This window comes from Labeo rohita, chromosome 14, assembly GCF_022985175.1.
Source record: "Labeo rohita strain BAU-BD-2019 chromosome 14, IGBB_LRoh.1.0, whole genome shotgun sequence".
NCBI classification, from domain to species: domain Eukaryota; kingdom Metazoa; phylum Chordata; class Actinopteri; order Cypriniformes; family Cyprinidae; genus Labeo; species Labeo rohita.
In genome coordinates this window covers 14,323,686-14,351,111 of record NC_066882.1, presented here as the reverse complement: position 1 = coordinate 14,351,111, position 27,426 = coordinate 14,323,686, and the positions used below count along the sequence as shown (strand labels likewise).

Below are 27,426 nucleotides of genomic sequence, written 5' to 3'. Positions count from 1 at the left end.
TAGAAGAGTTATTGTCTGCCCTGTTGTGCTGTATATAATGAATGTAAAATAGTGAGTTCAATAAATGAAGTCTATTATTTATCAGGTTATTTTATTGTGATTATTCCACTCCAACATTTTTATTATACGGTACTCTTGGTCCTGTCCATCTATTTATCTACCATTGTATTTTAAAAGTCTCATAGGCAAATTTAATTAACTATTGATTTTGTAGTTTAAATCCAGTCTTCTCACAATGGGTCTGGATTTTGTTTTGTTTTTTTCTATGTATGGAGACTAGTCATGACAAGGGAAATCTCTGTCTCTCTCTCTTTCTCTTTCTCTCCTAAGGACCTAAATTGAGGTCCCCATGGGTACAAAAGCTTATTAATCATACAGAATCAGTTTTTTTGAAAAAGGAAAAATGCAGAAAGTTTCCTGTGATGGGTAGGTTTAGTTGTAGGGTTGGTGTAGGGTGATAGAAAATACGGTTTTCTATGGAGAGTCCCTACAAGGATAGCTGACTAAACTGTGTGTGTGTATGTGTAAAATTTCCAAAGGACGGTAAGCTGAAATATACTGATAATAATGAATATATAGCCTACTGGGTAAAAAAAAATCATTGTTTTTTTAAAGTCAAAATACATTTAAAAGGTTAATTTGAGGTAAACTAAATGCATCTAATTGAAAAAATAAGCTTTAAAGAATAAGGATAGGCCCAGTAACTAACCAAAATAGTAAAATAATAAGATTTATTTATTCAAAAATAACTTGTAGTGTTTTTCACACATGATGCTGATGTAGCCATGGATGGAATGTATTCTGCACTGTAAAAGTAACACTAGCATGAAGGTGTTATTGTGCAGCAAATGTGTGATTGCTGCAATTATGATTGTGTGGTAATAGTGTGTTCCATTGTAGCAGAAAGCTGGAATAAACCGAACTATATGTTAACACTAAAATCTGCAGTTTATATTGGCCACATTATGTTGCTAAGCCTTCGTGTGGGCTGATGATAGGTTTGGTGACAACCACCAGAAAGGAAAGGGGTCAGTCATTTTCTGGCTAAAATATGGCTCCTTGAAAGTAAATGGATTAGGCACACTTTATAAATATTTAAATATATGTCATTTTATTAATGAGAAATACAGGGTACAATGACAATAATTAAGCTTTCTGAAACAGGACATCTTATATTTTCTGATAGTGGATAGTCAGATATTCCCCATAGCATTTGGAATTTGTGCAAGTACCGATTCATTCATTTACAGATTTAAATTTGCATTATTCTCTTCATTTTATCTTCATTTTTCAGTTTTCCCCCCATAAATGTCAAGTTACGGCAAGTTGTCACATTATTAATATTATTATTATTCATATTTTTCTAAATTAAATTTATACAACTTAAAATTGTTTCAATCTGGCCTGAAAAAAAAAAAAACAGCTCAGACTGGAAACTAACAGCTAAATTAATTTTTCTACCTATTAGATTGTGTTTTATTAACGTCTACACCTACCCCAACCCTAAACTTAGCACTTACTGTAAAACAGAAACAGTATTATTGCTGTACAGTGTGATAACAATAACGTTAGATTGATGTGCGCATGCCCAGTAGCCACAGCTGTATCCCTTCTAGCCTTAACCCTAACCAGCTGCTTAATGGCAGTTTTCATTGTGACAAAATATCCTACAGCTACTGGAGCAAGTTGCATTATTCTCTTCATTTTGCCCTTGCTTGATTGTGTTTTTTTATTTTGGGGCTTGATAAATATAACTGTATATGTCATTTTGTAGACATATGTACTGCTTGTTGACACTTTTACAGTGAGTTCTAATTATGTACTCAGAAACTATATTTGAGTATGTGAGTATGTTTCAGGCTATTGTAGTTGAGTTAAGATTTGTTTTATTTATTTGTTTAAAATGTTTTCTTCTACAAAATAAGGAATTAAGAACGTATCCTCACCTTGTAACCTGCAGCATATACTGTCCAAACCCTAAACTAATTAAACATATGGATTCAGTAATTTCCAAATGGATAAAATGACCTTCCAATAGAGTTTAGAGCTTAAAGATCTCCCCTCAGACGTTCTTTTATTTTCGCATACACTTGTATTTAGTCTATACACAGTCTGCCTCCTAACTGTGAACTGGTAGACTTTATCTGTAATCATCTATGGGAGGGTTAATATTCAGTCTTGAGGCTCCGCCTCCACCACTGTGGCTGAAACGCCCATCTTGGATTTAAAATGTGCTTTTCTTTGTTTGTTCGGCCTCTCCTGAGTTTCTCAGGCAGGCCAATATGTGATTTATATTACTTTATATAGCTTTTTATATAGCTAATAGACACCACAATAGTCGTGTTAGTTAAAGTTGTAAAATCCATCCCTCTATCTGTTTATGAACATAATTAGTTCAGGCTCCAAAACACACTAATAAGAGATTTTGTATCTCTTAGCACCATCAAATGTTACTTCTGTGGGTAACAGAGATGTAGATGCATTAACTTGAACGTGTTTGTGTTTAGTGTGCTGTGTTAGAATGCATTTGCATGTGTGAGTGAACGTGTGAATTTATATCTATGTGTGCTGGAGTGCATCTGCACTTATATGTGTGAGTGTGTGTATGAGGTGTTGTGCAAACTGTGAGACCTGTTATTTTAAGCGGTTTTTCTGTACCCCTTCTCTACTCTTGTCACCCCTACGCTCGCTTAAGTTACCCATGACCACTCATATCTATCAACTTTCATCATCCTCAGTGGCTTTCTCAGTAAACAACTCACTTGCCGCAACAGCATTTAAAATTTCCACAGGATGTATAGTTATTTTTGCCACTGTTGAAGTTAGTAGTGCTCAAATGCATGCTGTTATTTAAGTGAATAAATAATCATCTCTAAGAAGCACGTAAGTATATTTTTATTTATGTTTGTATATTAATTTTAAAATTAAAATACCAATACAGTTGCAACATATGTTGTTGATAATGACGAAGACCGTTTGTGAGACCTTATACCTCTCAGTGCTAAAACCACAATGGTGCACAGTAAGTTTCCAAACCATGGCCACTGTTTGCAGAGACAAAAACTGCTGCTCAGTGGTGTGACTCAAAACAATGGCCATACAACTGCTTTTATTGCAGTGGGACTAGCCGTCATATATGGAATTTGTCACAAAATTCAAACTTATCTGTATTTTTTTTATTATTTTTTTTTCTAGAAGTGGCATATGATGATGTCAAACAGCTAGTTCAAAATCTATTTAAATTAGAATAGGTTTTGTGAATTCTATCCACACATAAGTAGATAAAAATCATAGTTTCGCTATCCATCATTTTCTTCCCCTACGAGTGGGTGCGGCCATAAAGTTTTATGGGTCTGGCTTCCGGTCTGATCCGCCTCCTGCTATTTTTAACTCTACAAAACATCTCCTTTCCCTGCTTGATATTGCACATTGGTGTGTCTTACCATATAATTTTAATGTACTGTCTTAATTATGCACACACAAGTTTGTAGTGCAAACTGTTTACTGCACGTTGTTATTCTTCTCGTTCTCACCCATACATCCGCGTTAAAGAAGTTCAGGCGTTGGGTAAACAGTGAACACAATACAACCACATAAACATCCGTTAGATAAAAAACCACTATATTTTAACCTTTTATAAATAGTTTTTCCCCCATAAATGTCAAGGCAAGTTGTCACATTTATTAATATTATATTACATATTAATATTATTATTATTATAATTAATATTTTTATAAATACAATTCACACAAATTAAAATTGTTTCATTTTGGCTTGAAAAAATAAAAAAATACAAAAAATAAAAATAAAAAAACACAGCTCCGACCAGAAACTAACAATGAAATTATTTTTTTTACCTATTAGATTGTTTTATTAACGTCTACACCTACCCCAACCCTAAACTTAGCACTTGCTATAAAACAGAAACAGAAATATTGCTGTACAGTGTGATAACAATAACGTTAGATTGATGTGCGCATGCCCAGTAGCCACAGCTGTATCCCTTCTAGCCTTAACCCTAAAATACCCTACAGCTACTGGAGCAAGTTGCCACAAAGCCAACAAATATATTTTAAATCTAACACCTGTCTATATACTCAACCTGCTCTTCAGTACTCTTCAGAAATCTCTACAGTAGTCTTCATCACACCGTACATCTCTAGCGCCATCTATTGGTTAAATGTGCACTGTGTTCTAATTTCATTTGAATTAAGATAAATTTAATTTGGCATCGAGGTAGATAATATACGGTTTAGGTATGTGTTTTTAACATACCGTGTGGCTTCCATGCCGTCTACACAAGTTTAGTTTATCTATCTACATGTGTTCATCTTTCTCATTTGATATTGCCGTGTTGTAACGTTGATTCTTATCTTAAACGTGACTACGCCTGCCAGGCTATGATTGAGGATGAAAGGGCATGTGTTCAGGTTTCCTCTGCAGGTAAACATTAACTTCCTTTTACAGTAGTTGGCCTTATCCCCACCCTGATGTGGTTTATATAATGTGTCACATCGCCTCGCCCTCCTGCAGCGGGAGTATTTCTTTGGAAAAAACAATCTCTCAGTCCATAACCAGCTCCACAGAGGTCCATCATCATGTTGTTCAGTCAGTGGGCTCTCCTGTTGACCGTGTGGATGCTTCGGCCACCGCAGGTTTCTGCTTTTAACCTGGACACGCAGAACGTGATAAAGAAGCGTGGAGAAGCGAACACTTTGTTTGGGTTTTCTATGGCCATGCATCATCAGCTTAAACCTTCAGAGGAACGCGTGTGAGAAACCTGTTCTTACAACTTACTTTGTACTTATTTTAATTTAGTTAAGCGAACAAGTGATAAATGTTTCAGTTAAGACAGATACAAACTGCTGTGAACCTGTAACAATGCTGCATTGTGTTACATTAAGATTTTATATTGTTTTTAAAAAAATACCCATCTATGAATTGACATCTCTTGCATTTTCAGATTGCTGATTGGAGCCCCTCGTGCTAAAGCATTGCCCAGTCAAAATGCCAATATATCTGGAGGTCTGTACAGATGTAAATTCACAACAGAATCTGATGATTGTGAACGCATTCCTGTTGATATAAAAGGTTGGTTGTGCTTTACTTATTATTACTTTGGTGCATGTTTCAAATTTTTATCAGTTGCATTGTTGAATATGGTAACGAGCAAATACTTTGTTTATTTTTAATAATGCAAGCAGTTTAATATCTTATTCTAATCTTAAAGAACGTCCCATTAACATCCCTGGACAAGATTATAGAGAAAACCAATGGCTGGGTGTCCGTGTCCGAAGTCAGGGTCGAGGAGGCAAAGTAGTGGTAAAGAAGCACCTTGTGTTGTTCATTTCAACTGGTTATAAGTAATTGTGAAAACGCTTTTACATAGATAGCTTAATGTTTTATTGCTGTTATGTGTAAAGCTTGTGTTTTGTTTTATCTAGACTTGTGCCCACAGGTACCAGGATTGGAGTTTTCAAAACCGGCGGTTATTGGGCAGATGTTTTGTCCTGGAACAGGACCTTAAATTGTTGACAGATGGAGCAGCCACAAGGACAATTTGTAGAAATCGGGACCCAGAAAAGCACAAATTTGGCTACTGTCAACAAGGTGTCTCTGTAGCATTTTCTAAAGACAACAAATATCTTGTTTATGGAGCTCCAGGAGCGTATGACTGGAAAGGTACAGCAAAACTTTAAACAGGTGGTTGGTATTGATGATGTAAAACCTTTATGTACATGTAAAGTCGAAAGTTTACATACACCTTGCAGAATCTGCAAAGTGTTAATTATTTTACCAAAATAAGAGGGATCATACAAAATGCATGTTATTGTTTATTTAGTACTGACCTGAATAAGGTAAGAAAATAATAGTTGGATTTATCAAAATGACCCTGTTCAAAAGTTTACATACACTTGATTTTTAATACTGTGTTGTTACCTGAATAATCCACAGCTGTGTTTTTTATTTAGTGATAGTTGTTCATGGGTCCCTTGTTTGTCATGAACAATTAAACTGCCCACTATTCTTCAAAAAAAAACCTTCAGGTCCCACAAATTCTTTGGGTTTTTTCTTGCAGTCTGTCATTTATAATCTCTTTTTCACTCCTAAGGAATTGTGCACATGGAGCCTATTGAAAACTTCTCTTTAGAAACCTATGAAACGGGAGATAATAATCAGCGTCAACAAGAGCTTATTCCTGTGGAAATCAGCAGCTTTTTAGGTGATTATGGTCTGAGATTATTGGCTGAGAGAAGTGTAATATTCTAGTGATATCAGAACTCCAACCGTTTCACCGTTTGTAGCACTCGGCTTGTGGTATTTCTTATAGCGAGTGTCGTGGTGAATGCCTAAATCCACTATAGTTTTATAAATAATTCTGTTTTTGTGTCACGGAATGTAGTTTCAAGAATTTTAGATGAAAATGTACTTGTTTAGACTTTAAATCTCTATAGTGGTTAAACATGAGACATAATCAGTTTTGGATAAATCTAACGGGCAGTTTTTGCTCTCATTAATCTATAATTTGCTCAAGAGAAAATAGTTTTGGCTCAGGGTAAAATTTCCTCACGTTATATTTTATGTAAGCTTGATGTTGTAACAACTGTAACTTTCAGAAGGTTCAAAAAATAGGCATTTAGTAAAACTAAGCAGCAAAAAATTAATCATTCTGAACATACTACTGTGTTTAAGTGGACCCCATGATTTATTTATTAACAGATTTTCTTTTGTTCTCTGCCAGGCTTTGCTGTCGATACTGGGATGAACCTAATGAAGAAAGGAGAGCTGAATGTTGTGGCCGGAGCTCCGCTCTCAAACCACAGTGGAGAGGTTTTGCTGCTGAGACCTGAAGAAAAGGCAGAAACAAGGGACTTGAAAGCTGAGTACATCCTTCAAGGCCCAGGTTTGGCCTCTTCCTTTGGCTATGACCTCGCTGTTGTTGACTTAAATGCAGATGGGTGAGTTGTTACTTAACAAGTTACAATAATGACTAAACGGTGAACGTGATTTCGCCAAGTACACCATGTTCCTGGATCAACGTCTTTGTTGATCCTGGAACAACATTTCAATCAGCCAATCAGAACTGAGGGATAACTTTTCAGGAAATATCAGTTTTAGGCTTACGATAACAGTTTGATGCTTCTACAGCTATCATTTCCCTCTGATTTTAGAAATAAATTATGGTTATGGTTAGGTTTAGGGGTAAGGATTTGGTTAAGTCTATATTTTTGGACAGTTATGTTGATCCAGGATCAACAAAACATGTTGATCCAGGAACATGTCTTACTTGGCAAAATCACGGCGACCTGACTAAACAGGATGTGACTAACATTTTTTATGATTAATAACTGCAGTATACTTTTAGAGCACAGCTGATTTTGTATTAGGGAGTTAATGTCTTCAATGCTTCAGGTGGGATGATCTTATTGTGGGTGCACCTGAATTCTCCAAAGAAAACATGGATGAAGATGTAGGAGGGGCTGTGTATGTTTACATCAACCAAGCCAAAGGACAAAACTGGAACCAAATCAAACCAGTGTGTCTGTATGGGAAAAGGGACTCTATGTTTGGACTAGCAGTCGCACATATTGGGGATATCAATCAAGATGGATACCAAGGTTTGAATGATAGGTTATTTTTTTTACTTTAGTTTGGGAGCTCAACTTTATAGTGCACTGACTGATGATCTTTTCTGTTTAAGATTTTGCAGTGAGCGCTCCTAATGAAGATTCAGGGAGAGGTCGAGTGTACATATATCATGGTTCAGCTGCAGGGTTTCGTCAAAAACCAGAGGTTTGTGAAAAGATTCACATATTTATAAACTTTATCTTTTTTTGTTTTGTTTTGTTTAAGGTCATTTTAAGATTATATTAATATAGTTGTAATGCTTTTTATACCTTTGAATATATTACGGAATTTATTTCTGTGATCAAAGCTAAATTTTCAGCATCGTTACTCCAGTTTTCAGTGTCACATTATCCTTCAAAAATTATAGAAGTTAATACTTTTATTTAGCAAGCATGCTTTAAATTGATCAAACGTTATGATAAAGACATTTATAATACTACTAAAGATTTCTATTTCAGAAAAATGCTGTTCTTCTGAACTTTCTATTCATCAAAGAAACCTAAAAAAAGCTGTTTTCAACATAATAATAATAATAAATGTTTTTTGAGCAGTAAGTCAGAGTATTAGAATGATTTCTGTAAGAATCATGTGACTGAAGTAATGATTCTAAAAATTCAGCCTTAAAATCACAGGAATAAATTAATTTTAAAATATATTCAAGTAGAAAAATGTAATAAATTCAAATAGAAAGCAGTTATTTTAAATATTAAAAATATAATGTTTTGCTGTACTTTGAATCACATAAATTCAGGCTTGGTGAGTAGAAGAGGTTACTGTTTGACTGGTAGTGTGTGTGCGTATATATATATATACACACTATAATGACAAAATACACAAATATTATATTATATTATTGATGCAGAAATCATTATAGAGGTCTTTTAATCCCCTTTTGCATTTGAAACTTTTTTTCAAAGTGACTCCCTGTTAAAAAAAAAGTCTCTGTTTGTAGGTTTTAGACGCTGGAGACCCTGGTATCAAATCGTTTGGCTATTCTCTGGCTGGAAACATGGATATAGATGATAATGGCTATCCAGACCTTGTTGTGGGTTCACTTTCAGATACTGTGCAAGTTTATAGGTTAGATGCTTCCTACTTTAAATGTTAATCATAGATTCAAGGTTATTCTGATGTCTTCATAGAATTCCCATGAAGTGATAGAATAACCAGACACACCCTACATTATAAAAAATATTTTATTATTTCTTTATATAATAATTCAGAATACTGAATTATTTATATTTAAATGTGATTAATTAACATGATAAATTTTCTTTTTTTCAGGACTAAACCAGTGGTAAACATTGAAAAGACCTTAACATTATCACCAAATACTATTGATTTCAAGGCTCAGGACTGCAAGACATCTTCATGGTGAGATCTGTCTATCATCTCTCTGTCTATCTGTTATGTTTTACATTTTTATTTTTTATTTTTAATGCATTTTGCAAATCTTTTAGCATTCTTACAGCTCAGTCCTGCTTCACGTACACTGCCCAACTGCCTACATACAATCACAAATTGAGTAAGTCCTTTCCTCGTTCTCCATAACCGCATGCTTCAATATCAAAACAATAATGAATGTCTCAGAGCAATCTTTATGAGTCATTCCAGATGGGTGTGTTTGATTAGTTATAATATAACTTGGCAAACATAAGAGCAATTTCTTAGAACTCTTTCTGCTGATTGAATCATATCTGATAGTTACCTTTCTGCAGGGATCAAGTACACGCTAAAGGCTGATACAGTACGGACAGAGAGGGGTCTTTCTTCACGAGTGGTCTTTATGAACCCTGAGGATGCACAGGGATACCAGGAATTGTCTGTCCAGGGCAAACAAGAGTGTTTCCAGACCGCTCTCGTGCTGCTGGTACTATCACACTTTGATTTAGTGGTTTAAAGAATGGCAAGTGAGAATTCATAATGAAAACCATTTTATTGTGTTTTAGGGAGATATCCAAGACAAGCTGACTACCATTTTCATCAGCCTGTCCGTTTCTTTGCCATCTAACAATCCGAAACAGAGAGTCAGAAACCTCCCTGGCTTAGAGCCAGTTCTGAACCCTCTGCAAGAGAATGCAACCAAAGCACAGGTAAATTGCAAAACCTGCCATATCACTTGCTGTATTGCTGTAACGGTCTCAAGCATGGCATATAATATTTTGTCTCCCAGGTCACCTTTTTAAATGCCGGCTGTGGAAATGACAACATCTGTCAAAGTAACCTGCAGCTCCAGTATAGCTTCTGCACCAAAGACCAAGAAGAAGACAAATGTGACCCTCTAGCCATGTAAAACCATTATCTTTGTGGCTTGTGCAAGATTTAGGACTGTTGTTTTTCATTTTTATAGCTCATAGAGTGGATGATTGATAGTTGGCATGAAGTTTGTGTAAAGCTAGTGTTTTGTTGCTGTAACTGCAAAACGTGTACTGACAAATCTGGACCTGAGTTTTAATATCTCAGGGGTAATAACCAAGTAATGATCTCATTGTGTGGAATTGTGCAATACTATTTGCATTAGCAATGTTTTTGACACATCATCTTGTAATATAGGCTTTAAAAGAAAAAAAACTTTGTTGGCATTCTTGAATTTGGCTGTATCTTTGTGTGTTGAAGGGAAAATGATATTCCTGTCATTTCTCCTGGTGATAAAAACGTTGCCCTGGAGGTCACCGTAACCAACACAGGTGGAGATGATGCACACCAGAGTCAACTTTCTGTGACTTTTCCAGAATTTCTGCAACTATCATCAGTCGAGCCGAAGAAGAGTAGTGTGAGTGTCCCATTTTACTGAAAACAGAAAAATCTAAGCCTTCAGTTTCATTTTGTGTAATTCTGACCGTAATACAGGTTCATATCATGCTCTGTTGCATCTATTAAGAAGGGCTGTCATATTCAGGGCTAGACTTGTATGCTCGAAAAATAGAATGTCAGATTTTAAAAGGAGTCGAAAGGTTCAAAAAACTGTGTAAAGTAAAGTTAATTAATTGTTTTGCTTCTTTCATACATTACCAGTCAAAAGTAAGTTTTTTTTTTTTAGTGTTTTTTAAAGAAGTCTCTTCTGGTTTCCTTGATGAAAAGAAAGTTCAGAAGAACAGCATTTATCTGAAACGGAAATCTTTTGTAACATTATAAATGTCTTTATCATTGTCATACAAATATTAATTTCTATGATTTCCTTTAATTAAAAAAAATATATATACTGACTCCAAGCTTTTGAATGGTATAGTGTGTAATGTTACAAAAGCTTTTTGTTTCAGTTAAATGCTGATATTTGAATCTTTCTATTCGTCAAAAAATCCTTAAATTTACTCAACTGTTTTATTATTGATAATAATAATAAAAATGTTTCTTGAACAGAAAATCAGCATATTTAAATGATTTCTGAAGGATCTTGTGACACTGATGACTAGAATAATAATGCTGAAAATTTAGCTTTGATCACAGGAATAAATTACATTACTTTTTAAATAGAAAACAGTTGTTTTTGCTGTTCTTTGGATCAAATAAATGCAGACTTGGTGAGCAGAAATACCATGAAATAAAATTATTCATATTGTGATATAAGATTTTGGTCATATTGCCCACTTGTAATTTGTTGATTTTACTCACTTAACAATGACTGAGCAAAGTAAGGCTGAAAAAACATGTTATTTCATTAAAAGAAATCTATTAAGTTTTTTGTGTATTTCAGATTTTGCATATTTTATATATATGAAGGTGGTGTTTTCTAATACCTTTTGTTTTCTTATCATGGTGCAGGAAACTCAGGTGCAGTGTAACCCCAATGAATATAAAACACAGGCTAACTGCCAACTTGGAAATCCTTTTAAAAGAGACTCAGAGGTATGAAGAGTAAATCATTTTTTCTCAGACCGTCAAGCATATTTTCAGTCTATATGATCAAATCTTCCAGCCTCCTAATTTAGATTATTTTAACACTTTCAGGTTTCGTTCTTCCTGATACTTAACACAGAAAGACTTTCCCTGAGAGTAACAAGCGCTAATGTGACTATGCTGCTAAAAACGTAAGATGATTCTAGCTGTGTTGATATCTTGCCTCTAGTTTAACAATTAATCAATATAATGCATTTATAGAAGTAGTTTATAAAGGTTTATAGGATTAAAGGAATAGTTCACCCAAAAATGAAAATTCTGTCATTAATTACTCACCCTCATGCTGTTCTAAACTCGTAAGACCTTCGTTCATCGTAGAAACACAAGTTGAGATATTTTTTATGCAATCCACTTTCTGACCCTAAATAGACTCCTACCACATTCAAGTCGATGTGACATCAGTGGTTCAACCATACAATCAACAGAATACTTTCTGTGCGTTTAAAAAAAAAAAAAAAAAAAAAACTGACTATGCAGGGTCAAAAAGCTCTTGGATTTCATCAAAAATATCTTAATTTTCATTCCGAAGATGAACAAAGGTCTTACAGGTTTGGAACAGCATGAGGGTGAGTAATTAATGACAGAATTTTCATTTTTGGGTGAACTATCCCTTTAAGAATAGTTTACAAATTAACAGGTTTAGTTTAATTGCTGTACTATTTGTTTTTTGCCAACAGGATCAGCATTCAAGATATTCCAGTAGTTGTCGCAGAAGCAAAAATTATATTTGAACTGCATCTGAAAATCGTTGGGTAAGTCTTGTTAATTGTTAAACAAAAATATACAACAGTCAGAAACTAAAGAAATTAATACTTCCATTTACTAAGGACACATTCAATTGTCAAAAGTGACAGTAAAGAGATTTATAATGTTACAAAATATTTCTATGTCAACTGCTGTTCTTCTGAACTTTTTTTATGATGTATTTTGTCTTTGTAGTCTTGCTAAACCTTCCCAAGTTTTTTTTGGAGGAGAAGTTAAAGATGAGAAAGCAATGAAATCAGAAAGTGACATCGGCTCTTTGGTCCAATATGAGTTCAGGGTTTGTGTTTCAGTCTCCTTAAATCTACAATAATGTATTGCTGTGCTTTATAATGCATTATTATTAACTTTATTTTATAACTTTAATCCAGGTTAAGCTCAATTTCTAGACATACCAAAATAATGACTATAATAATATATTGTAGAAAGTAGCATGTGTATTAGCATATTTATACCTTAGTTTAAAATAAATCAGCAGCTTGTCACAAAGAGAGCAACATTTCTGTCTGTGAATGTAGTAGGGATGTCACAATACTCAATATAATATTGAACCGTTCGGTACGATGTCCAAGATGGTTCAATACGCGCTTGTGAATTGCGGTTTTTCAGTTTTGCATTTTAATAATTTCCTTGTTTTATTTCTCTGAAAATTTGCTGAAACGCCTCCCCGTTTATATTTGGAAGAAGAAACTAAACGTGTTGTCCAACAAAAGAGAACATTATAACTTATTTTTACTTCACAGCATCAGTCGAGTGTTTGAAATAACTTCCTTTTGTGATCTGATGTGGTCAGACAAATACATTGGTCTTACAAATATATTTAATCATTATGAAAATACCCGAGATAGTTTGAAGAACACAGATAAACCATATGTTATTGCAGACAAGTGTTTATTGTCCTTGCGCCCGGGGGCGTCAACGTTAACGCTTCTCATTTACTTTGAATGTAGTGACATAAAGCGTTCCCGAACTGAATTATGGGTCCGTCGCATTGCGTCATGTCACTGGCGTTGCTCGCGACCAAGTGGCAACCTCCCGCTCTCTCTATTGAAACCAACACGGAGCTGACTTAAACTGCAATTCATCGACTGGCAACTAGATTGGCTGGCTCCAAAAGGGAGTCAAATATAGACTCCCCATGTCAAAATGCCCAACTTTACAGCTGAAAAAAAATGTTTGCAGCCTGGTACAAAAGTGGTTTTGGTCTATATAGCTAATTGGAAAGAAAGGAAGAAAAGGAAGGAAAGGACGTGACGTGCTCTGCATTTAACCCATCCAAGTGCACACACACAGCAGTGAACAAACACACACACGCGGGGAGAGGTGGGGCTTCGGTGCCTAGCTCAAGGGACTCACCTCAGTCGTGGTATTGAGGGTGGAGAGAGCGCTGGTTATTCACTCCCCTCACCTTCAATCCCTGCCTGACCTGGGACTCGAACCCGCAACCTTTCAGTTATAAGCCCGACTCCCAAACCATTAGGCCACTGCTGCCCGTTGTGCCCTTCATATCAACTGTGAGGGGGTGAATTTTTTTATAACTCATCCGTTTAAGTTATACTAAGCCTTAAATTTCTGCATAATTTAGGGCGTGGACACTTGAGTGACAGGTGGATTGCCACTGCTGTCACCACCGTCGCGCTAGGCGGGAGCGTGGTTTCAGCGACCAGCTCCACCCACATCCCACCTCTTTGTCCATTTTCGATTATCTGGGAGTGATGTGCAGTGACACAAAAAGATAGCGACGGCCGACTCCCGCTCACTAAGAGCTTCAAAAGTGCTCTTCAGGAACCTACAGGTGACCTCACAGACACTACGTCCATATTTTTTATGTTCACGACAGAAGTTAAAAATTTTTCAACTTTTCAAGCGTCAACGCAGGCGTCAGCCAATCAGAACGCCTTATGCAAATATACTAGTGCAGACGCTAGCCAATCAGTGCGAAGTTTCAGACGCCCTCCGTGAACTGTTAACCCTGGCGCCCCGTGTGAATGGGTTAAGGCTAAAAGGAATCCAGTTCTGGCTACTGGACATGCACACATTAATCCAATGTTATTTTTGTCTCACTGTACAACAATAAAACTGCTTTTGTATTATAGTAAGGGCTAAGTTTAGGGTTGGGGTACGTGTAGATGTTAAAAACATAAGTAGAACAAGTCATTTCATTGTTAGTTTCCAGTCAGAGCTGTATCCCTTCTAGCCACAACCATGTGAATGGGGCGTTAGTATCAGTGATACTTCTTTGACGCGTATGTGGATTTTCTGCACAAGGGCGCCATCTGGCGTCCACTATGATTGAAACCATTCTATTTTGCATAAAAATTGGAAAAATAATACTTCTCTCAAAAGAAATATTAAGCAGACATATAATAATCCCTGCTTTTTCCAGCGTACAAAGGTTTACAGGAGTATTTTGTTGTTAATTAGATGCAAAAAAAAAAAAAAAAAAAACACACACACACACACACACTGATGTGGCAAGCTGACAGAACCAAACTGAACCAAAAACCGTGGTTAAAAACCAAGGTACGTATTGAACCGTATTGTTGCATCCCTAGAATGTACAGCGTTTGGCAGTATACTTTATTTACATAGTGAGTCCAATACAATTAAAAGATTGTTGATTTGTGTTCTTCTGTGTCAGATCATTAACGTCGGTCGGCCCCTGAAGTCCTTCGGTTCAGTTGTGCTACACATTCAGTGGCCAAAAGCAACCAAGGAAGGAAAATGGCTCCTGTACCTGATGCAGATCAAGGATCATAGAAAAAAATATTATTCACTGCACGCCAGCAGAGGCCATCAACCCACTCAGATTTATCAAGGTAGTTCCTTCAAGTTAATTAATGATCATTTATTCGCTTCAGCTCTCACTGGTTTTACTTTGCAGCTTTCTGTATTTAATATATGAAGTGTGAATACTGGCATTCTGAGAGAACTCACTGATCTTTGCCTGTGCTTGCTCTTTAGGCATCATCCAGAGGACGGCGTGAAGTAGAGCGTGAATCAGGCCTGAAGGCTCTTGCCTCCACTACTGATTTTTTTCCATTTTTGGGCAACAAAAGAAAGTATAAAACCTTGGTAAGTTCACAGTACAAATGATTTTGTACAATTTCATTGAGCAGTACTTTATTTTCTTTTCACTACTATTGGTGGTTATACTAATGTCTTTAAAATGTGTATCAAAGGTTTTAAGGTACTTGAGCTTGTCATTCTTGCAAATGTGTTTCTACCTTTCATGCTGCGTCCCAGACATGTGCTGATGACTTAAGATGTGTGGAGATAAAGTGCCCTCTTGAGGCAGTGGACAGCACAACAGCTGTCGTTCTTCACGCACGCTTATGGAACAATACTTTTCTCGAGGTACAATTGCTGCACTTTTCTCTGCGCTGACTTAATGAACTGAGTTAATTTAATTAAAATATTAATAGAAGAAAGTTCAGCCCAACAGATTATATTTAAGAGATAGTTGATCCAAAAAATGAAAATTCTGATATTAATTAGTCACTCTTATGTTGTTCCAAACTCGTTTTCCACTTTTTTTTTATCTTCGGAACACAAATAATATTTTTGATTAAATCCGAGATCTTTCTGACCCTGCATGGACTACCATGTTCCAGGCCCAGAAAGGTAGTAACAACTTTGTTAAAATAGTCCATGTGACATCAGTGGTTTAACCGTAATGTTATGAAGCTACAAGAATACTTTTTGTGCACAAAAAAAAAAGTTATTCAACAATTTCTTCTCTTCCGTGTCAGTCTTCAACGCATGCTCAGAGAGGTTTAGTTTTGACGAATTATAAAAAATTATTTTAAATTTAAAATGGATTTTTACTTAAGTCACTTTGCAGATTTTATTTAAACATGCATATAATATTTAGGAATATTTCTTTTACAGGACAAGTTTACACAGTTTAAACGCAAATTAGTTGTTTTTCTTTCTCTTTTCTTTTTTTGAGGACTCAAATGAAATAAGTTGAAACTTTTTACCTTAAATTGTTTGTCAAATGCCTCAGATTTTTAAAATTAATTATTATTACTTTTTTTTATTCAGTCATTTTTTTTTTATTTATACATTTTTGGTTCACACTGTATTGCATTAAAGGGATAGTTTACCCAAAAATGAACATTCTGTCAACAATTACTCACCCTCAAGTTTTTCCAAGTGGGTTGTCAGTTAATTATTTTTTTATTTATAGAGGGTTCACACTAGTTCAACATATTTGTTTTGTCAGTCTTCTGTCTTAGTTTTTTGTTTGTTTAGTTTTTAAAAGGACTCAAATAAGTTGACGCTTTTTTAAACCTAAATGTGACCCTGGATGTCAGTTTTTCTAAACTGAGATTTATACATAATGTGCAGATACAACTATTTGAAAATCTGGAACCTGAGGTTGCAAAAAAAATCTAAATATTGAGAAAATGGCCTTTAAAGTTGTCCAGATGAAGTTCTTAGCAATGCATATTACTAATCAAAAATTAAGTTTTGATATATTTACGGTAGGAAGTTTACAATATATCTTCATGGAACATGATCTTACATAATATCCTAATGTTTTTGACATAAAAGAAGAATTTATAATTTCGACCCATACAATGCATTTTTGGCTATTGCTACAAATATACCTGTGCTACTTATGAGTGGTTTTGTGCCCCAGGGTTACAAATAGTTTATCAGATTGAGTAAATTTGTTGGGTTTTATAGTGACCAAATTTCTAAGATGTTTTTCTTTTACAGGAGTATAATTCATTGAACTACTTGGATATTGTACTGGATGCCTTTTTGACCCTTAATGGGACTCTTGCGAATATTGGGATGCAGCCATCTGATACTAAGGTTAAGTCTCCTGTAGATTAGCACTCATTTACACCATGTTTTTTAATTTGATGCATCAGTATTATAGTGATAAAAAGAGTGCAATGTATACATAAACCTAACTGAAAGAATATTTCTGTGACTAATACACTGTAGGTGAAGCTAACTGTTTTTCGTGAAAGCAAGCCTGCTTTGCTCAGTCGAGTCCCATGGTGGGTCATTATGTTCAGCATATTGACCGCACTGCTGGTACTGGGTCTCCTCATCTACCTGTTAAGGAAGGTAATGTGACGCTCATCATCCCTAACCTAATTTTAAGATTTGATTTATCATAAAGATAAGCGTTAAAGGGTTAGTTTAGCCAAAAATGCAAATTCTGTCATTAATTACTCACCCTCATGTCGTTCCAAACTCGTAAGAACCTTCGTTCATCTTCAGAACACAAGATATTTTTGATCAACAATTTCTTGTAGAATGTGCTTGCAAATTAAGTTGCTGTGATTTTTGATTGAATTGTATCATTATTTGCTCCTCAGTTTGGATGCTTGAATTGTGGCGTGTGCGCCAAAGAAAAGAAAGTATAGTAAGACTCAGGACAGAAGCACATGACAACCAAACAGAGCTGTGTCTTCACGGGGAGATGGACAAAACTGTTTTCTGATTCTGTGGAGATTTTTTTTTCCTGCACAGGTCAAACAAAAATTCTTTCTGTACACAATGTTTTTTATTATGTTGTCTGTAAATAAAATTTTAAGAATGAATACCTACATTGTCTACAAACAAGAAGTTGTAAACAGCATGTTGTATTACTAAGGATACGTATTATATTTGATTAACATTGTTGTTCATCTCATACCGTTAATCTGAGTGTTTAATGCAGTGAAAAAACAAATTACTTTTACATAGTAATGTGTACTGTTTGTAATGTTGGTGGTACAGTAAAATTTCCTTTTGCGATGTGGTGGATTTGACTGGAATGATTTAAGTGTCATGGAGAGGGAGGTGGAGGTGTGCTCAGGAACATCTTGAGGGCAGGTGTAAAGATGAGGATGGTGCCGAGTACAGAGACTGTGAGGAACGCCCAGAGAAAAATCCTGTCCAACACCTGAGCCACAAACTTCCAGTCCTGTACTACCTGGAAGAGAGAATAAAGAGAGTTCATTATAATCATCATTATCATGAGTGGCATCTTCATTACCAAATAATGGTCAACACTAAAAAGTCATTAAGGCTAGCGCTAACAAACAATTTTTCTTTATTTGTAACATCAACAGTATGTTAGAGCAATCTTATTACTGTGAAACATCATTAAATATATAGTTAAATAATATTTATTCTGGCCAAAATATATTACAAGTCTATTTTTTTAAAACTATCAAATGCCAAAATATATTACAGCATTTACTTTTTTCAAACAATGGTAAATGTAAAACATTTACGCAATGTTTAAATGCATGTAAATTGTAAAATACATTAACATATTCTGGTCAAAATACATTTTAAATATATGCTAAATGTATACTATAATGAATGCAGCTTAAGGAAATATATTTTTAATAAAACAAATAATAATAATTGCAAATCAATTTTTTTAACACTGTCAAATGACAAAATATATTTCTGAATTTACTTAAAGGGAAATAACATGTTTTTCAAAAAATGTTAAATGTACAACATTTACAGAATGTTAAAATGCCTGAAAGTTGTAAAATAAATTAACAAATTCTGGCCAAAATATATTTTATATATACGCTAAATGTATACTGTAATAAATGCAGTTTAAGGGAATATATTTTTTTAAAATAAAAAATAATAATAATTACAAATCTATTTTTTTTTATAAAATATCAAATCCCAAAATATATTACAGAATTTACTTCAAGGGAAAGAAAATATTTTTCAAAAAATGTTAAATGTAAAACATTTGCAAAAGGTTAAAATACATTTATATACAAAAATATATTTTATATATATATGCTAAATGTATATTGTAGTCAGTGCAGTTTAAGGAAATATATATTTTTAAATAAAAAAAAATAAAATAATAATATTAATAATAATTACAAATCTTTTTTTTTTTTTTTTTAAATGTCAAATCCCAAAATATATTACAGAATTTGCTTCAAGGGAAAATATTTGTTAAAAAAAAAAAGTTAAATGTAAAACATTTACAAAACATTAAAATGCATGTAAATTGTAAAATACATTTTGAGTAAAAATATATTTACCATATTCTGGCCAAAATATATTTTAAATATATGCTAAATGTATATTGATATTGAAAATATTTGTATTATTTTTTTGTATTTATTTATTTTTTATTTTTTTACTTAAAAAAATATATTACAGAATTTACTTAAAAAGAAAGAAAATATTTTTCAAAAACATTAAATGTATAACATTTACAAAAGGTTATGTTATGGACGTAAACTGTAAAATACATTTTGAGTAAAAACATTCTGGCCAAAATATATTTCAAATGTATGCTAAACGTATATTGTAATCAATGTAGTTTAGAAAATACATTTTTAAGTGACATAAATTAATACAAATATATATTTTTCTGTCAAATGGCAAAATATATTACAGAATTTAAATACTTTCTTTTTTTTCCCTTGAAAAATAAGAAAATACAAAATGATAAAATGCATGTAAATTATAAAATACATTTTGGGTAAAAAAATAAAAAATAAAAATAATATTTATATATATATATATATATACACCATTGTTTACTGTTCCTATTTTTATGTTTTTGGCAAAGCTGAATTTTCAGCAGCCCTTACTCATGATTATGTCACATGATCCTTTCATTCTAATATGATGATTTGCTGCTCAAGAAACATTTCTTATTATCATTTATTCATTATGCTGAAAATGCATTTTCTTTCAAACTTAATGATCTTAAAGCTTTAGTGTATATCTAGAAATAATATATTTTTGTATTTATTCATTAAGAACTTTCTTTTGCCTACATCTCAGGACATCTTCAAGTCCTTACCTCTCTAATAAAATGCTCCTTCTTAATGTGGCGTGAGATGTAGCGAACCGAGTTGGTGGCCTGTTCCAGCATATTAATCAGAGCTTGACCTTCCCCTTCAGGGCCAGGTGGCCCTTTCTTGCTCCTGGGCTTGAGGTCAGGACTGTGAGGCTCCAGCTCTGGGTAATGATAGCGGTCCGTGTTCCCCCTCATGCACAGCAAATGAGGCAGCCGCTGGAGAAACAGCGTACGCACCCACGGAGACATCGGATGGTAAGTAGCTGAAGATCGATGGTGGACGTTGATCACAAAAACAGTCACGATGATGGAGAGAGTGACAAAGATCATGATAAAAAGCAGGTACTCTCCAATCAACGGGATAACCTTAGAGGAAGAAGGGATGATCTCTTCGATGACGAGAAGGAAGACAGTGAGGGACACCAAGACGGAGGTGGACAGGGAGACTTTTTCCCCTTCATCAGAGGGAAGGTAGAAAACCAGCACTGTTAGGAAGGACAAGCCCAGGCAGGGAATAATGAGGAAGAGAGTGTAGAAGAGAGGAAGACGTTTCAGGATGAACGAGTACGTGATGTAGGGGTAAGAGAGGTGGCCGTCTCGCCGACTGCCTCTGACCCCAGTGGCGCTGAGAATCTCCCACTCGCCGTTATCGAAGAAGTCGCTTCGGTCCACCTGCTGGTTGACGAGGACTAGTTCAACCATGTTTCCGTCATACGTCCAAGAGCCAAATTTCATAGAGCAGTTCTGCCGGTCGAACGGGAAGAACGTCACATCCATGGTGCAGGCGGACTTGTAGCTGGCAGGGGGCGTCCATGTGATCATGCCATTGTAACGCACAATGGCTTTGGTCATAAGGGAGCCTTCAAAACGTCCATCAGCACTAAAAGTGGTCAGGATAACAGATATTAATATCTAAACGTTCCAAAATGAGTCATTTTTGTTATGTCTGATATCTACGCAAATGGCACAAACTTACTTCTCATATAAAACAATATCCGGGAGCCAGATGCTCTCTGACGGGACTCTGATAGAGGTGATGCCGCCATAATTCTCAGGGTTCCATCGCAGTTTATAATCCAGCCATTCCTATAAAAAATAATAATTTTGACTTCATTAAAACAAATATATATATTTCTTTTTTTCATTACTTTATTGTCAATGTCAGGTAGCATTCAAAGAGAACTGTTCATTTTGTCTTCTGCATTAATCAGTGTTATTTACATAGCATTGAAGGTCTTACTGATATTCAAATGTTTTTTTTATATATTTTCTGTTTTAATTTTAATTTTAAAGTTTTAGTAGATTTGAGTGTTTTGGCTTTTTTATTGGTTTTTGTTTGTAAATATGTTTATTTACACTGCTGTTCAAATGTTTGGGATTTGTCCCATCAAGACTGCATTTATTTAATTAAAAATACAGAAAAAATTGTAATATTGTGAAATATTATTGCCATTTAAAACAGTGGTTTTCTATTTTAATATACTTTAAAATAGAATTTATTCCTGTGATTTAAAGCTGAATTTTCAGCATCATTACTCCAGTCTTTAGTGTCAAATGATCTTTTGAAAATCATTCTAATATGCTGAATAATTATCAATGTTGGAAACAGATGTGCTGCTTAATTTTTTTTTTTTGGAACCTGTGATACTTTTTTCAACATTCTCTGATTAATAAAACGTTAAGAAGAACAGCATTTATTTAAAATAGAAAACTTTTGTAACAACATTACCGTTCAAAGTTTGGGGTCGGTTCATTTTTTCTTTCCTTCTTTCTTTGAAAGAAATTAATACTTTTATTCAGCAAGGATGTGTTAAATTGATAAAAAGTGATAGTAAATATTTATATTTTTAGAAAATATTTATATTTTGAATAAATGCTGTTCTTTTTCACTTTTTATTCATCACAGAGAATCACAGGTTCCAAAAAAAATATGAAGCAGCGCAACTTCAACATTGTTTCCAACATTGATAATTAATCAGCATATTAGAATTATTTTCAAAGGATCACATGACACTGAAGTCTGGAGTAATGACTGATGAAAATTCAGCTTTGCATAACAAAAATAAATCACATTTTAAAGTATATTAAAATAGAAAACTGATGTTTTCAATTGCAATAATATTTCATAATATTACTACTTTTTCTGTATTTTTGATCAAATAAATGGAACATTGATGAGCATAAAAGACTTTTAAAAACATTAAAAATCTTAGATAAAATTTAGTACATGATGTTACACTAAATGAAAATGAGAAATGTTAGCTGACATGAAATAGATTTTATATATAATAATAAATAATAACTATAATAATTTTTTTGAGAAAAAAAAAATACATTTAAAAATTCAGAGCTAGGTTATGTATTACACATTCAATCAAACTGATAATGATAATAGTTGACGATATTAATTGCAATATTCAGTGATCAATGCAACACAACTACAGCCAAGTACAAAAAAAGTAAAAAAAAAAAAAAATTCCTCTATGCACAGTAATCTTTCATGCACCATAAACTAAGTTTAAAATTCTTTTTTTTTTTTTTTTTAAATGACAACTATAATAATAATAATGATAAAAAACATCTTAAACTGTTTATTTTTACATTTATGCATGGAGGGTTTATTTATTGTTTGTCTGTCATTACATTTTTTATTGATAATACCCTTAATAACTAATTTAGATGTTAATTTCCCAGTCAAAACATTTTTACAGTGATGTTTGAGGTTACATACCTGCCATAGCCACACATTAGTGGTCATAAGTTGGTTTTTCTCATCCTAAATTCATAAACAGAGAAGAAAGAAAGATGATTCCATAAGCAATTATTATATATGTGTATAAGAGAGACAGAGATTAAATATATCTGATAAGCTAAAATAAAGTCTTAACTCTAGTAACAGTTAATTCTGATGGTTGGACTCTAATAAAAAGTACAGCATCTGCTTTAAAAAGAATAAACAGCATAAAGAACCACACTAGGAAAAGACTTTTCATCAAACAGGTTTATATTATTACCCATTTTTCTTGAGATTATGGGATATGAGAGGGGTGACTCAACCTGCATAATAACAGCTGTCCTTATTTATTTTCCATAGCCTTCAAAACCATTGGCTATATCTTTTGATAAACGTCCAGCATAACCACTTTTAAAGCCATCTAATACACTGAATTACGAGGCACTTGGGCACCTGTGCCTTTAGGCAGGTTTTAAATCAATAAAATCAAACAGCCACATCTGAGCCCGTATCAAGTAAATCACATAACATAGTGTACATGTATCAACAGTAAGTTGACATCATCATTTTTGGGGTTATTATTATTATTGAGAGGAACACAAAGCCTTGATGGTGCACTTTATATACTGGGTGCTTATTATTACCAATTTGTTATGTCAAAGCATTAATAAAATGTATTCTGATGCTGACGGATTTCATGCAGAACACTGAAACATAGAACACATAATGTACTAGATCAGGGTTAGATCACTACTGCGCTGAATGCTAGTGTGTCTGCCTTTTCGCTTGTGCATATGCGATGAAATGAATACCTGCAGCATGTGCTGAGCAAATACATTTTCATCAAAATATGCTGAATTCCCATCAATTTAGTTTGAATAATTTAATCACAGAAGGAAATAGTGCACCAATGGATTTTTTGCGGGTGCACACTGTTAAAGATGCTACAGCCCACTGGATGTCTGCTCTTTTAATAATTTAGCCTCCCATCATATGAGTCTTCTGAACAACAAAACCCTTTCAGAGAAAAAAGTGAGGCAGAATACAACCAGGAGATGGAAAAAAAGATGGAGGAGAGGCAGTATTTTCTATATATAGACTCTAACATACAAAGATAAAAACTCAACGGCTTTCAAAACCACGGACAGCTCCATCTGTTGTGTTTCAGCACCATGGACAGAGACCATCGAGAGCCGTCAAAGTTAGGCTACCAAATTAAGTTTAAAAAGCTGAATCTGTATGTTCATCTTACCACATCCACTAGCTGAGAAATCTTCAAGCCAAACCGGACCTTCACAGTGTGGTTTGCATGCAGAACAGGCCTGACCCAGCACTGGTACCCCTGAAACAAGTCCCTGAGTAGAGCATCTTCTCTTTCTGCCAGAGACACAAACTCCCTAGCTGATAAAACACACATTATCATCTTATTACATCATTGATGTAAGGTCTTACAACCACTGTTATACTAATCTCAATTGACCAGGTATTAATATTGCCTTCTGCTAAAATAACAGTTATAAGAGTGCGTCCTATGAAGGACAGACAGAAACCAGACACTTCATAGACAATGCAGTCAGCAGAAATTGTTTACTGACCTCAACTGAGGACAACTGCAGTCAACTACACATAGGGAACAAATTACATTTTGAGGAAAGTATGTAAAATTTAAGTACATAACAAGTACGTTAAGATTTCTTATAATTGGCAGATGTTTTGCTGACACAACCATCCAACCATCATTACTGCGTACTGTCCGGGACACATAGGCTAAATAATTCTCATTACAGACAATTGACGATTACAAATTCATTTCATATAATAAATAATCGATAGCTCTCAACTCTTTAAATGTATTACGCATAGTCCATAACTCAAAAACAAAGCAGGCTGTTAAACAAACATTACTTGACAGGAAAGAAAGAGACTTGAACTTACCAGGCGTGGTGGCGATGATGCTGGTAAACAGGGTAAAAAGACCAATGACTGCCAGCCTCATTTTGGAACAAAGTATTTGATATTGACGTGAAACTAATTAAAATAAATTTGAACGTATTATTTGCTCTTTAAAACAACTTTTCGTAATAAGCGATAATAGTTTGTAGCTGTTCTTTGTTGAGAAAACTACTCGACAGTAAAGCAGCGGATGGAAGTAGATCGCTCCTAGATGGAATCCATCCAGGCGCGCGCGCTCGTGTCACACAACACAGTAGCACGCGGAACGCGTGCCAGTTTAAAGGGACAGATGAATGTATCTCTCCACCAAATAGAATCAACATGCTCAGAAAATGTTGCACGGTATAATTGTGTCACTCTTTGAACAAGGTAACCAACAGCACAGTTCTTCACAGTTCTTTTTTTTTTCTTTCTGTATATTTTATTACCACTGTTATTTATAATTTATTGTATATTCTTTTTTAATATTAGTGTTTATGATTACCTTAACTTTATGTATGTCTGCACTATGTTTGTATTTTCTGTACTGGAAGCTGAACACCAAGACCAATTCCTTGTGTGTGAACGCACTTGGCAATAAAGCTCTTTCTGATTCTGATTCTGATTCTATATAATATATATACAGCTATATAATTTATATTATTATTATATATATTATTTTGGTCCAATTGATCACCCAGATTTAGACCAAATTATTTAGTATTTACAAAATGCATTCATTTATTTCCCCGGCGTTGAAATCAGCCACATATAAATGTCAGAAAACACGATTCCTGGCTGCACATCAATATCCATGGACCACTGGATATTTAGTAAGTTGTGAGCAACACTATATCGAGTCCAACAAGTTTTAGTTAAACTAATTATAACTAATAACTAATTATCGTTTGTTTTACTCGCATTTTTGCAGCTGCCCTATTAAATCCATTCATGCAGCTGCCTCTTTTACCACTTTGTCCGGCTGAGAGGGCATGTTCCGGTGGAAAGTGACGTCAATGCATACCCTCTATTCTCTGCATCCAGCTATTTTTAGCTGTACAAAACAGCTCGTTTTGCTACTTGATATTGCAAATTGGTGTGTCGTTATTTTAATGCATTAAATTCATTATGAACACACTAGCTTGTAGTGCAAACAGTTTTACTATTTACTGCTCATTCTATAGTCAAACCCAACATTTACTCAGACACCTTCAACCTTTCTCACCTTTTTTTTTTTACAGTTTATACACTATAGCTTAGAAAATGGTTACAAAATATGACAAGAACTCAGAGTTAAAGTGTGTCCAAACAAATTCATCTTGATAATGTCAGAACTTTTATAGAAAGGTATGTAATGGATTACGATAAACCAGACAACCATTCAGACAACTGTTTTAATTTGTATTACAATATTTACACAACTATCAATACTTTGTTGACCGATTACCAAGCAATGCTTAATTCTGTTCAGTCTGTGGTGTAAAAAGGGTCAAGTGTCTGAATAATTTTTAGTCCCAAATTTGTATCAATTTTACTGGTAGTCCACAGTACGAAGAATTTTTGGGTATAATATGTCACAGTTTACTTTATTTTGCTATCCTCATTTAAATAAATGAACTATAGTGTCCTGTACCCACTAGTAAAAAAAAAATATATATATATATATATATATATATATATATTTGATGGTCTGACTGTATATAACCCCGACTATTTAACACAGTGTAATATGCTGTCCAACAATAAGTATTTTTTGATTGCATTTTCATCAACTTTGGCCAGTTTCATGTTCCTCTGTGTTATTTATATAAAACATTTCACATTTTTCTTTACTTAGTCTTGTACTGGTCTAGAGTGTGTTTGTTTACAACATTACAGACATATTAAATTAAAAACTCAGCAGACTCTCATGTGTAAACACTCACATTGAGTCCAAGCAGCAGCAGCTCAGGCAAACATAGCTTCTCAGCGTTCATGGCTACTGTCTGAGCTCAGAAGATTTTCTGCTCCAGTTGGAACCAGCTGTGGCCTCTGTGAGGGTCTGTGTCACTTTTTCTCACGGCATTGCATGTGATCCTCTATCATTTGAATATGAGCATAAACCACTTAAAAACATGGTAAAATGTTCCAATACACACCAGATCTCAGCTAAAATCAATAATGAGTGGATGAAATGCAGAAAAATGCATTGCAATATTTAAAAATTGTGAAGTCTACGCTGGTATCATTGCATTCGGCATTATGATTTAATGGTTGCTGACTCACATTCTGCGCTTATTAGCTTTCTTCACCCACACTGCATATGCATGTCAGCATGCATCTGCACACAGACTCTTGTCTTCAGAAGAGAGCAAAAACAGACTGGAAAATAACTTAAATATTCATACACTCCTTTAAATAATGCATCTCAGCCTCCATTTGCACACTCTCCTGACTGCACTGTCGTCACCTGTCAAATCAGCAGTCACAGTCATGATGAGTTAACATTGAAAAACACTAAAAATATCTCTAAGAGTCCTCAGAAATTAACACAGTCCTCAACCCCAGCAAGCAGAATTGATTAAAATGATAATGAGAAGGTGTAAAGACACGCTTCTGCATAGCAGATGCATTGTGTGGTGTGTTACAAGCAGTCATGTGGAAGCATAGAAAAACAACATATTCTTTT

At 34.3% G+C, this 27,426-nt stretch overlaps 2 protein-coding genes across 2 annotated transcripts; one reads left to right on the top strand and one right to left on the bottom strand.

Moving 5' to 3' along the window:
• The first annotated feature begins 4,499 nt into the window (after positions 1-4,499).
• On the top strand, positions 4,500-18,267 carry itga6l (integrin, alpha 6, like). Its single transcript, XM_051128336.1, is given in 26 exon segments — positions 4,500-4,771; positions 4,964-5,091; positions 5,231-5,322; positions 5,445-5,682; positions 6,113-6,223; positions 6,743-6,959; positions 7,414-7,619; positions 7,703-7,794; positions 8,582-8,709; positions 8,914-9,003; positions 9,090-9,154; positions 9,348-9,499; positions 9,579-9,722; positions 9,803-9,918; positions 10,246-10,402; positions 11,392-11,475; positions 11,578-11,657; positions 12,204-12,278; positions 12,466-12,568; positions 14,930-15,043; positions 15,045-15,107; positions 15,253-15,363; positions 15,535-15,645; positions 17,017-17,115; positions 17,251-17,376; positions 17,631-18,267. Coding segments are annotated over 26 exon segments (3,123 nt in total). The 5' UTR covers positions 4,500-4,598; the 3' UTR covers positions 17,679-18,267.
• chrnb3b (cholinergic receptor nicotinic beta 3 subunit b) lies at positions 18,083-24,970 on the bottom strand. Its single transcript, XM_051128340.1, has 6 exons — positions 24,762-24,970; positions 24,079-24,227; positions 22,824-22,868; positions 21,069-21,178; positions 20,096-20,972; positions 18,083-18,229 (listed from the first exon to the last, which is right to left on the bottom strand). The coding sequence occupies exons 1-6, from the start codon at positions 24,820-24,822 to the stop codon at positions 18,083-18,085; spliced, it is 1,389 nt and encodes a 462-aa protein (XP_050984297.1). The 5' UTR covers positions 24,823-24,970.
• Between the last annotated feature and the right edge of the window lie 2,456 nt (positions 24,971-27,426).

What these genes read in the sequence shown, in the direction of transcription:
- chrnb3b (XM_051128340.1), bottom strand. Translation starts at nt 24,822, where the DNA reads ATGAGGCTGGCAGTCATTGGTCTTTTTACCCTGTTTACCAGCATCATC. An exon ending in TTTCTCAGCTAGTGGATGTG is followed by an intron (nt 22,869 to 24,078) that starts GTAAGATGAACA and finishes TTATGAATTTAG; the next exon opens with GATGAGAAAAACCAACTTAT. An exon ending in CTAATGTGTGGCTATGGCAG is followed by an intron (nt 21,179 to 22,823) that starts GTATGTAACCTC and finishes TATTTTTTATAG; the next exon opens with GAATGGCTGGATTATAAACT.